This window comes from Mustelus asterias, chromosome 7 (genome assembly GCF_964213995.1).
Source record: "Mustelus asterias chromosome 7, sMusAst1.hap1.1, whole genome shotgun sequence".
Lineage (NCBI taxonomy): Eukaryota > Metazoa > Chordata > Chondrichthyes > Carcharhiniformes > Triakidae > Mustelus > Mustelus asterias.
In genome coordinates, this window is record NC_135807.1 from 139,149,703 (window position 1) to 139,164,424 (window position 14,722).

The window sequence follows — 14,722 nt, forward strand, 5'->3', positions numbered from 1 at the left end:
CAACTTTGTACTTGATAAACAGCCTTTCGAGTATAACTTTGGTAGGAACATTCTGGAAGTCAGGGTGTAACATGTTTAAAGTTCAGCCTGTCTTTGGGATGGCATAGTGGCAAGTGGTTAGCACTGCTGCCTCACAGCACCAGGGACCCGGCTTCAATTCCGGCCTTGGGTCACTGTCTGTGTGGAGTTTGCACATTCTCCCTGTGTCTGTGTGGGTTTCCTCCAGGTGCTCCGGTTCCTTCCTACACTCCAAAGATATGCGGGTTAGGTTGATTGGCCATGCTAAATTGACCCTAGGGTCAGGGGGATTAGCAGGGTAAATAAGTGGGGTTACGGGGATAGGGCCTGGGTGGGATTGTGGTTGATGCAGACTCGATGGGCTGAATGGCCTCCTTCTGCACTGTAGGGATTCTATTATTCTATGAATAATGATTTCCTTTATAGATTCAATCCTTCCATTAAATGAATGAACTGTAGAAAGCAGCTTCACTGGCAATATTTATATTATTGATGAATCAGTGCAAAGTTTTGTTTTACCGCTGCAGATATGGTTTGAAACTGGACCATCAATATAGCATCAGGGGCACAATGACTTGCAGAATGACTGGAACGTATGTTGGTAAGGTTTATTTTGTCATGTTCTAGATGACATTCTAAATGTAGTCACTCCAACATCATGTTAACTTGTAACTGCTTATTTCAGGTCACCACAATGTGAGTTTCATTTTGGACAATGCTTACGGAAGGTAAGTTATTTACAGCAAGTAATCGGTTGTGGATTTAGAGTTTATATGGTAGTGATTATATTGCACTGGCCAATTGTGGAATTGTACCAGGATACATACATCACAATGAGTCACCTGCTATCGTGCAGCAACAACTATGTAGCACCGGGTTAATATCTGCTTTTCACTTACTTCATAATAGGGGTCGGTTTAGTTCAGTTGGCTGGATGGTTGCTTGGCGATGCAAAGCGATGCCACCAGTGTGGGTTCAATTCCTGTACTAGCTGAGGTTATTCATGAAGGTGTCACCTTCTCAACCTTGCTTCTTGCCTGAGGTGTGGTGATCCTTGGGTTAGATCACTACCAGTCAGCTCTCCCCCTCAAAGGGGAGATCTAGGACTATGGTGACTTTATATATTGTCATTGCGACCAAAACATGGAACTTTATTTTCAACAGGGATTTTTATTTTTAATGGAACTTTTTAAAAAACGTTCCATTTTTAGCACAGATCTGATGGGGAATAGTTTGCAAGTTTTGTTTATCCAGCTGGCTATATTATAAATAAAAGCAAATTACTGTGGACGCTGGAATCCGAAACAAAAACAGAAAATGCTGGAAAATCTCAGCAGGTCTGGCAGCATCTATGGCGAGAGAATAGAGCCAACGTTTCGATTCTGGATGACCCTTTGTCAGAGCTCTGCTCTCTCTCCACAGATGCTGTCAGACCTGCTGAGATTTTCCAGCATTTTCTGTTTTTGTTGCGGCTATATTTTAACTCCAGGGTGGTGAATATATAGTGATGATGATAGCTGGGATTCTCCAGTCCCGCTGCAGTGAGTGCCAAATTCTCTGTCCTCATCGGCAGCAATGGCGGGGTGTAAATGGCCGGAGAATTCTGACCAATATGTATGAATGTATTTGTACATTGCTCATATTTTTATGTCAAAAAGCTTGTAAAGAATATTCAATATCAAACAATATATTCAAAACTGCACTGCTTTTACTCTAATCCATAGCATTAGACATTAGATTGAAATTGTTTTAACATCCCCAATGTACAGAACTCAAGGCTGTTTAGATTTGACAGAAACTGTGTGTTTTTTGTGTAAGTTTCCCTGATTTTTCCCCCTTCAGGTCTTTGCCACAGTTGAACACTTACTTTGTTTCTTCCCTCAATAAACTCAGCATGTTCCAAACCTATGCAGGTAAGGACAATGGTATTTCATTGTGTCTGGTATGGTTAAGGTCAGTGCAACTTTCCACGGCCTCTTGGACATCCTTGTTGGCACTAACTCATCAGGGTTTAGGATTTGTTTCAATATATATCTGTTTAATTCGAAGAATAATCTCCTTGTAAAACAAAGAGCAATATGCTTCTCTGCACTAATTGTGGATTAACAATATGCAGGATCAAAAGAATGGTATTTTAGAATCCCTCCAGTGCCGAATGAGGCCATTTGGCCCATCGGGTCTGCACCAACTGTCTGGCAGAGTATCTTACCCAGGTCTGTCCCCACACTATCCTGTAACCCCACACATTTACCACGGCTAATTGTTCTAACCTATATATCCTGGGACACCAAGGGGCAATTTACCATGACCAATCGACCTAACCTGCACATCTTTTGGACTCTGGGAGGAAACCAGAGTACCCGGAGGAAACCCACACAGACATGGGGAGAACATGCAGACTCCGCACAGACAGTGACCCGAGGCTGGAATTGAATCCGGGTCCCTGGCGCTGTGAGGCAGCAGCGCTAACCACTGTGCCACCCTTTCAGTAGCATTCCAAAACACATGAGCAATGCAGAGGAAATGGGCCCAAATCAAAGAACAAAGAGAAGCAAAGCACAGGGACAGGCCCTTCGGCCCTCTAAGCGCTGCTGAATAGTGCTGCCACTGAACTCCCTGGGTGGGTTGTATTTTCATCCTTTCTCACTCATGCCATCCTAGAATAGTCAATAAGAAATAGGAGCAGGAGTAGGTGAGGGTGATGATGTCCATTGTTGAAGGTTTTCAGCTGGACAATGTGTATAGACACTGGGTCCTCCACTACACCCCCTCATACCTAACCCCCACCCTCACTACACCCAGACACCCAGATAGACCAGACAGTCAGCTGAACGAGACAGGCCTTTCAAGGGGCTGCATTCACTTTTAACTTTTTATCAATGTTTTGGTCTTTTCTGTGAGGGTTCAGGCGGCAGCCCTGTCCATCACTGCGCCCTCCATGTCCTGTCCATCACTGCACCCTCCATGTCCTGTCCATCGCTGCACCCTCCATGTCCTGTCCATCGCTGCGCCCTCCATGTCCTGTCCATCACTGCACCCTCCATGTCCTGTCCATCGCTGCGCCCTCCATGTCCTGTCCATCGCTGCACCCTCCATGTCCTGCTCCAAGTGAACCTCACAACCGTTGGTGGCCATTATTTGTCTCGTGATGTCACCAAGCCTCAGACGGCTGACTCTCTGCTCAGTGAACCTGGGTGTAACAGCCGGATAGAATCCAGGCCCGGATCATTCTCTGGCAGCTGGACTGAGAACATCCTGGAAGAGTAGCAGGTTACCCATGTTGTTTAGCAGAACCTATCGGCTCACTTCATTTTCATCATCCACTGCAGTCTTACGCTGTGAAAATATTTTGTTAGTTAAAAGTGAAAAAGTTTTATTTGTTAGCTCGTATCAGGAGGCAAAAAAAAACCTGATGTAAAATCAATGGCAGTAAAAATGTCATCTGGTTAATTGGATTGAAGCATCGACTGTGGCTCGACAAGTCTCTGAGCGATGGTTCCACATCAATAACTGTACAGAAAATGCCAAGATTTAATCCAGCCTGTCATTTAAACGTTCTCTCAGCGTTCGTGTACACTGTGCTATCATCCTCCTTTTTACATCAACCCTTCACAGATTCTGTAATATTGTCCACCTCTAGTTCAATGTTTCTATTCAACACAACATTGAAAGCAGCTTAGCCTTAATTCTAGATTGTTCATTGTGAGAGGGATGATTTAATGGAGACATTTAAATCTATGAATGGATGGGACTGACGGGCAGCAACACTGTTTTCAGTGGAGGATGGGCTTAAACTAATGGGACATGGATGAGGAGAAGATGTTCATACACAGAGGCTGTGAGGTTATGGAACCCACGAGTGCAGTTAGTGATTGATGCAGGGACCATGTCAACATTGAAGTATAGGTTTGCTAGGTTGTTGAATGGAAAGGGGATTAGGGAATTTGGGAACTGGGTCAAAATCCTGGAACTCTTTCGCTAACAACGCTGTGGGTCTTCCTGCAGCACATGGACTGCAGCGAATCCAGAAAGCAGCCCACCACCATCTTCTCAAGGGCCATTAGGGATGGGCAATAAATGCTGGCCTCGGCCACACATCCTGTGAAAGAATAAATTGAAAAAAGTAATGTCCATTTTGACAGAGCATTTGTTTAATATTAAATATTAACAGTTGGAGCGTCTGTTTGCTGTAGAGACAGGTTTGAAGAGCATCATAATTCTGACAGGTTACGGAGCCAACCAGAACATTTTCTTTATCTTTAAGAGGTGACTGGGATCTACCCGTCTGAAGGGAGTGTGGAAGGAGGAACTCTCCTCAGTGTGACCGGAAGGTTCTTTGATGAAACAGACGCCCCTGCCAGAGTTACTGTAGGAGGTATGTTAAAAGAAAAAAACATGAACAATTTGCATTTCTATAGCACCTTTCACCACCTCAGGACCTCCCAAAGTTATTTACAACCAGTGAAGTATTTTTTGAAGTGTAGTCATTGTGATAATGTAGGAAATACCACAGCCAATTTGTGCACTGCAAGATCCCACACACAGCAATGTGACACTGACCAGATAATCCGATTGAGTGATGTTGATTGAGGGATAAATATTGGCCAGGACACTGTGGCGAACGCCCCTGCACTTAGCTCATAGTGTCATGGGATTCTTTTATGTCAGTGACACCTTGTGTGAAAAATGGCACCTCCAACAGTGCAGCACTCCCTTAGTACTGCACTGGGACTGTCAACACAGATCACCCAGATTAGGTTTCCAAGTCCCTGGAGTAGGATTTGAACCTGAAACCTCTGCCTCAGAGGTGAGAGTGCCAGAGGCTGGCATTGATAACAGGCATTTCATGAGATTTGCCCCATTTAATGTGACATAATCCTGTGGTGGATAGACCACCCCAGCCGAGAGCTCCACTCAAATCAAAATCCCCCCCAACTCCACCTGACCCTTCTATCGAGCCTGATCCTATTTCCAATCAGCATTTATAATTTGCTCATTAAATATAGATGCAGCCCAGCGGAACATGGTTTATAGTCTGTGACATGAACCAATTTTTATTTGAACATATATATATATATTTGTTATTTGTAATGAATCTCCGGGCTATTGCACACTGCTCAGTAAAAATGGGGAGCTTGTTTACATTTCAGAAAGCAGTTGGATTCACACTATTCCCTTCCCACACCTAGTGGTGCACTAAAGTCAGACTTACATTTGCTTCCATAACTGGTAATACCAGGAATAGGTCACTAGTCCGTCACCAAGGGCTTATAGCTTGGGGGTGCCACTCCACATCAAGCATGGCTGACCAGGAGTCTTTCCCGCTCTCACTCCCAGCCATTGGTATGTTTGGGAGGATTTGCAGGTTCACACTCAACCTGCCACATTATGAACGCACCTTGCTTGGCCGTTAAGTCCTGGGATGGGACCCGAACCCGGAGCTTCTGGCTCTGAGGCAGGGATGTTAACCTACTGTACCACAAGACCTCCATCCTAATCGCACCCTACATGGAACTAGACCCATTCCTGCAGTTTCAGTGTTTATATTTTCTCTTACGCAGGTCAGAGCTGTGACGTTCTAAACATCAATAAAACTCAAATCATCTGTCGGGCTGCAAAGGAAGCCAATCTTCACCGAACGGTTTTTCCAGGTGACGCTTATTTACAATTTTTCTTTCTGAATTTTAATTTAGTATCTACATTGGACAATTATTAAATGATAATGTTCAGTTGATGACAAACGAGACATGTGTAAAGGTTTTAGTTAGTGTAAGTGGATGGGACCTGCACATATACAGGGCAACATGTTAGAAAACTGTGATATCTCACTGTCTCAACTAAATTCATACGTGTGGCATTAGATAGATCTGTTCTATTATGCGCTGACTGTAATAGTGAATTCTAACTGTGGGACAGCTAACAGCCTATAATGGAGACAGTGTTGTTTGATTGCTTTCTGATACAAGGAACGATAAGGATACTGCTCAATCTCGTAAAATAAAACAGTTACTATCAGCGTTATCCCACTGGGGCAATTCTTAGTTTGTCTTCTGAAAAGGAAGGAATTTGAAACTGGAAATTGTTCCCACACCAAAATGTCCGTGCACACAACAAGATGTGTGTTATTGCAATCTCTATGTCTCCTAGAGACACAGAGAGAGTGTTTCCTCTTGTGGGGCAATCTAGAACAGGTCATCGTGTTAGAATAGCGAGTGACAGATTTAAAACAGAGATGTTTCTCTCAAAGAGTGGGGAACCTGCGAATTCACTACCACAGAGTGCAGTGGATGTCAAGACATTGAGTAAATTTAGGGAGGAGATAGACAGATTATTAATAAGTAATGGGTTTGAAGGGATATGGAGAATGGAATAGGGAGGGAATAGAGGGATACGGACCGAGTAAGGACAGGTTTTTTTTAAGTTTAGTCAGGGCATCATAATGAGCACAGAGTGGAGGGCTGAAGGGCCTGTTCCTGTGTTGTACTTTACTTTCTTCTTTGGACAGGAAGGTGGAGATGTGTTTGAGACACAATCAGCCATGATCATATTGAATGGTGGAGCAGGCTCGAGGGTTGAATTGCCGACCCCTGCTTCTAGTTCTTATGTTCTTGTGGTCCTTGTGATTTACTTTCTCTCTGTGATGACCTGTCCACTAATTCCTCCAGAAAACCTGGGGGTTACACATTCTTTGTAAGGATCAAAGGCAAGTTTTGATATCTAAAATCAAGCCATCATAATCAGACCTTGTGAGAAAGAGATGCGTTCTGAGTTTGTGGATGCCGCTGTTAATGGGGTTTAAACCCCTCACTAAATAAAGAGCAGATGTAAGAAAATGAAGGAGACAGACAGAGTGGCTGGTCCCCTGCCCCAGACGGTGCTGCTTATATATCACCCAACCCCACCCGTCAGCACAAAATAATCATCTGGGAAAATTATAAAGAAAAGAACTACCGTTAGCTATCGAGCTCCAAATTCCAGGCAACCACAGTAACTGAGAGATTTGTTCCCCTGATGCTTAACCACCCCCACCGTACAAAGTCAGGAGGGCACGAGGGAACGGTGACCATCGTGTCACTGGTCTAGCTGACTCCAGAACAGAACAATCTAGTGGAAAGATATTTCAATAGGCAAGGGCTAATTTCAATGGGGTGAGAACAGAACTGTCCCGACTAAATTGGAATCAAAGATTGGCCGGCACGACTGCCCTGGAACAATCCTTTATAGAGATGATAGTTTGGGCACATTCCCACAAGGGGGAAAGGTAGGACAAATACAGTGGTCAGCACTGCTGCCTCACAGCACCAGGGACCCGGGTTCGATTCCCAGCTTAGGTCACTGTCTGTGCGGAGTTTGCACGTTCTCCCCGTGTCTGCGTGGGTTTCCTCTGGATGCTCCGGTTTCCTCCCAAAGTCCAAAAGATGTGCTGGTTAGATGCATTGGCCGTGCTAATTCCTCCCTCAGTGTACCCGAACAGGCGCCGGAGTGTGGCGGCGAGAGGATTTTCACAGTAACTTCATTGCAGTGTTAATGTAAACGTATTTATGATAAATAAACTTTTTTTAAAAACTTTAAACAAATCCAGAATTCCCTGGTGACGGAAGAGAGAGAGAAAGTAAGGTGAAACAGATAAAGGGTGCATCTGGATGATAACACAGTGAGAACCAGGCTGAATGTAGAAAGTTCAGAGGGGAACTAAAAAGCAAAGAGAGAGTCTGAGAGACTGGCAGCTAACATCAAAGAGAATTCAAAAATATTCCACACACATGTAAACAGGCAGGAAAAGGAGTCAGGCCGATTAAATACCAAAAGTGGGATTTATGGTTGGAAGCAGGGGCGTGAGTGGGGTTTTAAACTTTGCATCTGTCTTTAACAAGGAAGACATTGCAGCAAAAGTTGTAGCGAGGGGATAGGGTTAAAACACTGAATGGGCTAAAAATTTAAAATGAGGAGGTATTAGAAAGGCAGCCTGTACTTACAGTTGATAAGTCACCAGGAACAGATCGTTTACATCCAAGAAAATAAGGGAAGTAAGAGCATAAATTTTGGAAGCACTGAGCATACCGTGGGCGGCACGGTAGCACAGTGGTTAGCACTGCTGCTCCACAGCTCCAGGGACCTGGGTTCAATCCCCGGCTTGGGTCACTGTCTGTGTGGAGTCTGCACATTCTCCTCGTGTCTGCGTGGGTTTCCTCCGGGTGCCCTGGTTTCCTCCCACAGTCCAAAGATGTGCGGGTTAGGTTGATTGGCCATGCTAAAATTGCCCCTTTGTGTCCTGGGATGCGTAGGTTAGAGGGATTAGTAGGTAAAATATGTAGGGATATGGAGGTAGGGCCTGGGTGGGATTGTGGTCGGTGCAGACTCGATGGGCCGAATGGCCTCTTTCTGTACTGTAGGGTTTCTATGATTTCTATAATAAACTTCCCACCTTTCTTCGATTCAGGGGCAGTGCCAGAGGCCTGGAGAATTGTAAATGTTATCCCTTGGTCAAAAAGGGTGTAAGGCAGTTAGTTTAACCTTGGCAGAGGGAAATACTCTCGGAACAATAATCCAGAATAAGATGAGCCATCATTTGGACAAATCTGAATGAATTAAGGAAATCTATATGGGTTTGTGAAATTATATTTAACTCATTTGATTCCGTTTCTTCGTGAGGTGCAGGAGAGAGTTGATGGTGATGGTATAGCTGATGTGTACATGGACTTACACAAGTGATTCAATACATTCTAGTAATAATGTGGACCTTGGTGTACAGGGCACAGTTTCAAAACTTACGGATGACACAAACTGGGAAGAAGTGCCAACTCCAAGAGCAGCCATCCAATCAAATGGTCTGCAGCTCTCAGCGAGCAGTGGTCATTGCTGGGACAGTATCCAATCTCAGGAAAAGAAGATCCAGGAGCCCGGATTCAGGAATCTTGCTGGAGACAGGCTGGCATCAGCGAGAGTGGTGGGAGGCTAGAGATTCCAGATTTAGAATATCAGAGGGGACCCTCTGTTGGGCAGAGAGTGCACTCTAAAAGACAGGTGCAAAATACTGTGCCTCAGTCATGCCCTCTGCCTCCATCATTTTGGTCCCTAATTGGCCTCACAACTCCTCTTTTGATCCTTTCACTTTTTCTACGCCAACAGAAGATGTTGGATTCCTTTATGTTAGCTGCCGTTCTCTTTTCATACTCTCTCTTTGCTTCTCTTATTTCCTCTTCCATTTCTCCTCTGAACTTTCTACATTCGGCCTGGTTCTCAATGTACTATCAAGCTGACATCTGGAATCCTCAACTTTCCTCTCTTTCCTCTTGCTCTCTATCTGTCCCCTCATCTGGGGAGCTTTGGATTTGTCTCTCCCCCGATAGGGAACGTATCCTGACTGTACCCAAACCATTTCCTCTTTAAAGGCAGTGTATTGTTGAGTTGCCATTGGCTGGATCCGCTCTCACCCCATTTTTACAGGCCCTCCTCAATTAAATATCTTTATTTCTCACATTGCTCCTGTCTCTCTTTCATTTGGTCAGAATTCTGAAGAAAGACTTTTCATAACATTGTCTTTTTGCTGGGTGAGAAACGGATTCAACAATAACACAGACCACAATCCTGTGGACAAGGTACCATCAATGGAGCAAAAAGAACAGACACATTATCAATTTGACTGAGATTGGAAAGTCTGCTCGGTGCAGTTCAGTCCTGGACGGGTTCTCCTGCACTGGGGAAGGTTCACCAGAAACACTCAAAGCTTCTGTTTCTAAACCCAGTCTCGGGTTTTTACAACACCTTTCACAAACTCAGGCTATACCAAAGCACTTCACAGCCAATGGAATCATTTGAAATGTAAGATCCTGGGTGTGAATTTATCAGCACATCTACCCAGTAATCATTATGTCAAAGAGTTCGAATACTTTCACACGGAGAAGCTATATACCTTTTTCATTGGTCGGTTAACAAGAGAAATTGCTAACTAGTGAACAAATATCTACCTATCTACAATCCAATTAAAAACATCAGTACCGTTCCTCAATCCCATTATTTAGCCACAATGCACTTCCTAACTCCAGTTAGTTGCTGAGTCGAGAGTGTGTACTACTAACAAGTCTGTTTTTCGTTCTACATTTTAATTTATTAGTTAATTAGCTGAAAGATGAAGGTGTGTACACCCAGGGGATGGTTCAATTACATTTGAACAAACAGATGGGTCTAATTAACAACACTTCACGTACCATCGAAGAGACATCCTCATTCAGGTGATTAGCTCACGCACGTGGAACCTCATTAAAGAGTTAGCTCCGGTTCAAAAGTTCAGAAACTTTTATAGTATTTCCATTCAGTGGCTGCCACCTCGAGCCAACAGCGTTCTCTGGGGAAGGTGGAAGCTTTTTTTAACATTGTGAAAGGGGTTTGTTAGGGACATGGAAAAAGTGTTGTCTTGTGTATGGAAACCACTACTAGAGGTCAAAACTATAAATCAATCCCCAATAAATCCAAATGGAAAAATCAGCAGGAACTTCTTTAGCCAGAGAGTGAGAATGTGGAACCCGTTAGTTTGAGGAGTGGTTGAGGAAGGAATGCGGGTGTATTTAAGGGAAGCTGGATAAATACCAAGGAGAAAGGAATAGGAAATTCTGTTGATGGACAGAGATGAAGTATGATGGGAAAATGCTTGTGTGAAGCATAAACACCAGCATGGACCAGTTGGGCTGAAGGGTCTGTTTCAGTGTGCAAGTACTATACAATTCTAGTATAGCATTAGTCAGTTACTGAAATCTCATCTGCTTACAGCAGTAAAACATGATCTGATAGGCAAGGATCATAGTTTTTGTTACAAATGTCTGTCTGGTTCTAAGTCACACAGGACAGATCCATGGACCATCCAGTGGTCATTTCAGAGCAATTGGGAAGATCTTTTTCAAAGCATCCACTGTGTTCCACTCGGACTGGCAAAGGTAGACTAAAAATGATGTCAATTCATTTGTGCTCCTGTTTATTGAATTATTTTCCCATTGGTTTAGGAGGAAGAGGATTAAAGGTGGAAAAGTGGCCAAGTGGCACCCTGGATAATTTACCAGGGTACAATGAAAGTACCCCGGGGTACTCAGTGTCCTGGACTGATGAGGCTTTGTTCAAGCCCTCCTCACCATGGAAACCATCTCTAACACGGTTAAGTGGGTTCTTTGTTGCTCCAGAGACTGACGATTACGGTTTCTATACCCAAGGCAGGGGTTCATTCATCTTATATTTCAGCCTAACCGGGCTCCCTCAGGACAAGGTAAGTAAACAAACACTAGCAATCGCACTTGCAAAGAAATTGAAATGTTCGCTCTGCTTCCCTCTCCCCAGTTGCTGCCAGACCTGTTGGGTTTCTCCAGGATTGTATTTGCAATTGGGCTTCAATGTTCACTGACTGGGCTAGCTGCTAGCTTTTAACAGAAGATGGTGTGTATTGGCTGGTGTGGAAACCTCATCATTGTGAGAGACAGCAGTGGTGTGATCTGGATCCGTACACACCCCTCACACTATCCCTCCCAGCATGGAGACACACCCCCACACTATCCCTCCCAGCATGGAGACACACCCCCACACTATCCCTCCCAGCATGGAGACACACCCCCACACTATCCCTCCCAGCATGGAGACACAGAAGAGAAATGGAGTTGGATCGGTCTGGGACTGGAGTCACAGATTCCAATTCTGTGATGTGTATCTTCACAAAGGGCTTTAACTTTCAGAAAACCTTTTTCCAACCAAGTAAATAATTCAGGCTAGAGTTAACATTTCGGGAATTCCACACAACCATTTGGAAAAAGGTTAAAAACTAAAAGTTTAATCCTTTACTCCTAATTAGGGTATTTACTGGCCTTTGGTATCCACTGAGTTTCAATTCCAATTGCCAAGAAAGGAGATGGTCTACAGAATGGTTCTAAGAAATATAGGGCACACTAGGAGATGGCACAGATCATTAGATGATGGGTTTCCTCCCACAGTCCAAAGATGTGCAGGTTTGGCTGATTGGCCATGCTAAATTGCCCCTTAGTGTCCCAGGTTGTGTATGTTAGAGGGATTAGCAGGGTAAATATGTGGAGTTTCAGGGATAGGGCCTAGGTGGGATTGTTGCCAGTGCAGACTCGATGGGCTGAATGGCCACCTTCTGCACTGTAGGGTTTCTACGATGCATCCAGGGGTGAGGAGCTGGAGGATGTCAATCACTCCAGGATCTAAAGATGAGATAATAGAGGCTGGTCTCAGTTTCTTTGGAGCGACGGGAACTTAGATTCAAGGATCTCTGAAAAGGGCAAACAGATTGATTATGCACCTAGATTGAGCCCCTTGGTTCCAGATTCAGGAACTCAGAGTAATGGAGAATAAAGAAGGAATTTCATTTGTTCTGTTCCTGTTTCATTCCCCAGGTAAAAGTCGCTGTTCGGTATCGCAATTTCTACAGAGACAGTAACCAAGAATTTGACAGCCTGCACCTTCAGAAAGGGAAAGAGTAAGTATCATCCACCTCAACAAACTTACAGCTTTTTTATTACTTTTTATGTAGAATTGAAAATGTACAAATGGAATTCCCATACATCGACACACCGTCATAACCATATCAAATTGTCCTTGTCCATGTATAATTTACGTATAATTAGACAGTGTTTCATTTACATATTCCATTGAACATTAGCCAGTAATTTATGCTTGCCACTGAAAATTTACATCTGTGTTTTACATTGCATTGTAAATTTAGGACTAATTTATACGCTTGATTGAAAGTTTATGCATTAATGTAAAACTTACTTGGATTCATATTTGAGAAGTCGGTAATTAAAGTTCATTTGAAAATAGTGACCTGAAATTCTATCGAGTGCACCAAGGGACTAATACAGGGCTGGGCTGAGAAATTAAACTGATAACGCTGCCAGATAGCAAAAAGAATTGAATCAATGAAAGGTAATTGAATAGAAATTTCAGCGTGCCGAGATAGAGTCATCAGTCAGAATCTTTTTCCCCAGAGTTGAAATGTCTAATACTAGGGGGCACACACTTAAGGTGAGAGGGGGAAAGTTCAAAGAGGATGTGAGGGGCAAGTTTTTACACAGGGAGTGGTAGGTGTCTAGAACGTGCTCCCAGGGGTGGTGGTGGAGGCAGATACGATAGGGGCGTTTAAGGGGCTTTTAGATAAGCACATGAATATCCAATAGAGGGATACGGACCCAGGGCAGGCAGAAGGGATTAGTTTCATTTGGCATCATGTTCGGCACAACATCGTGGGCTGAAGGGCCTGCTCCTGTGCTGCATTGTTCTATGTTCTATGGAGCCCACAGGTAAAGTATCCACTACAGCTTTACCCCAGGGATGATGTAGGACCATGAAACTCTCGGCAGGAGGTTGTACCTTAGCTAATAAAAATATGAAACAACCTGCTTTACATGTTGTCCATTGATGGTGACGTTGGTCCTGTTCCATCGAATTCCGACAGTGCAGAAGGAGGCCATTCGGCCTATCGAGTCTGCACCAACTCTCCAAAAGAGCATCTTACTCATTCCCCGTGAGCCTAGCCTTTAACATGTATGTTTATTCATTTAATCCCTTTGTTACAGTTATCATAGTAAATCTAAATTCCCAATAGTCACAGCTCAAAATCCTTTCCTATTAGCATACACAAGCTATTTTCCTTGAAGTCTCAATTAACCCAACGTGGGCAAATAATATCTCCTGTTAATTAACAAATTGTTGAGGAAATGTCTCCATTATTGTTGTTCCTGACCATTCTTTCCTCGTTCACAGATAGTATGATCTGTACAAATTCTGTGTTTTATTCCTCAGGTTTCAACTTCCATTCCATAACACCAGAAAACTAAATGGTGGAAAATTCTATCATCTGTGGCAACTTCACTGATTAAACTCCCTAGATTAAATATCATCTCCCCACCTACATATCACCTCACTCATAAACGTTTAAGAGCACTTAACCTTTTACAGAAAGTCATTAATTCCCAATTTTTTAGTTTTTTTTATTCATTCATGGGACATGGACATTTCTGCCTGGCCAGCATTTATTGCCCATCCCTAGTTGCCCAAGAATCAACCACATTGCTGTGGCTCTGGAGTCACATGTAGGCCAGACCAGGTAAGGACGGCAGATTTCCTTTCCTAAGGGACATAAATGAACTAGATGGGTTTTTCCGACAATCGACACTGGTTTCATGGTCATCAGCAGATTCTTAATTCCAGATTTTTTATTAAATTCAAATGCCGTGGCGGCATTTAAACCCAGGTCCTCAGACCTCTGACGAAGAGTCATCCAGACTCAAAACGTTGGCTCTATTCTCTCCCCACAGATGCTGTCAGACCTGCTGAGATTTTCCAGCATTTTCTGTTTTTATTCCCCAGAGCATTAGCTGAGTTTCTGGATTAATAATCTAATGATTATACCACTAGTCCATCGCCTGCCTTACGTACATACGGGTAGCATGGTGGCACAGTGGTTAGCACTGCTGCCTCACAAGCACAGTAAGAAGTCTCACAACACCAGGTTAAAGTCCAACAGGTTGATTTGGCAGCACAAGTGCAGCACAAGTGCTGCCAAATAAACCTGTTGGACTTTAACCTGGTGTTGTGAGACTTCTTACTGTGTTCACCCCAGTCCAACGCCGGCATCGCCACATCATGGCCTCGGTTCCCGGCGGGGTCACTGTGCGAAGTCTGCGTGTTCTCCCCGTGTCTGCGT

At 43.8% G+C, this 14,722-nt stretch overlaps 1 protein-coding gene across 1 annotated transcript in view; it reads left to right on the forward strand.

Annotated features, from left to right (window-relative positions):
- The window catches only part of pkhd1l1.1 (PKHD1 like 1, tandem duplicate 1), a 169,579-nt gene that overhangs the window by 11,065 nt on the left and 143,792 nt on the right, over positions 1-14,722 (forward strand). The window contains exons 8-14 of the mRNA XM_078215522.1: positions 546-619; positions 704-746; positions 1,861-1,931; positions 4,283-4,393; positions 5,580-5,669; positions 11,016-11,272; positions 12,411-12,493. Coding sequence (XP_078071648.1) covers positions 546-619; positions 704-746; positions 1,861-1,931; positions 4,283-4,393; positions 5,580-5,669; positions 11,016-11,272; positions 12,411-12,493 — 729 coding nt within the window. The remainder of the gene's footprint in view (positions 1-545; positions 620-703; positions 747-1,860; positions 1,932-4,282; positions 4,394-5,579; positions 5,670-11,015; positions 11,273-12,410; positions 12,494-14,722) is intronic.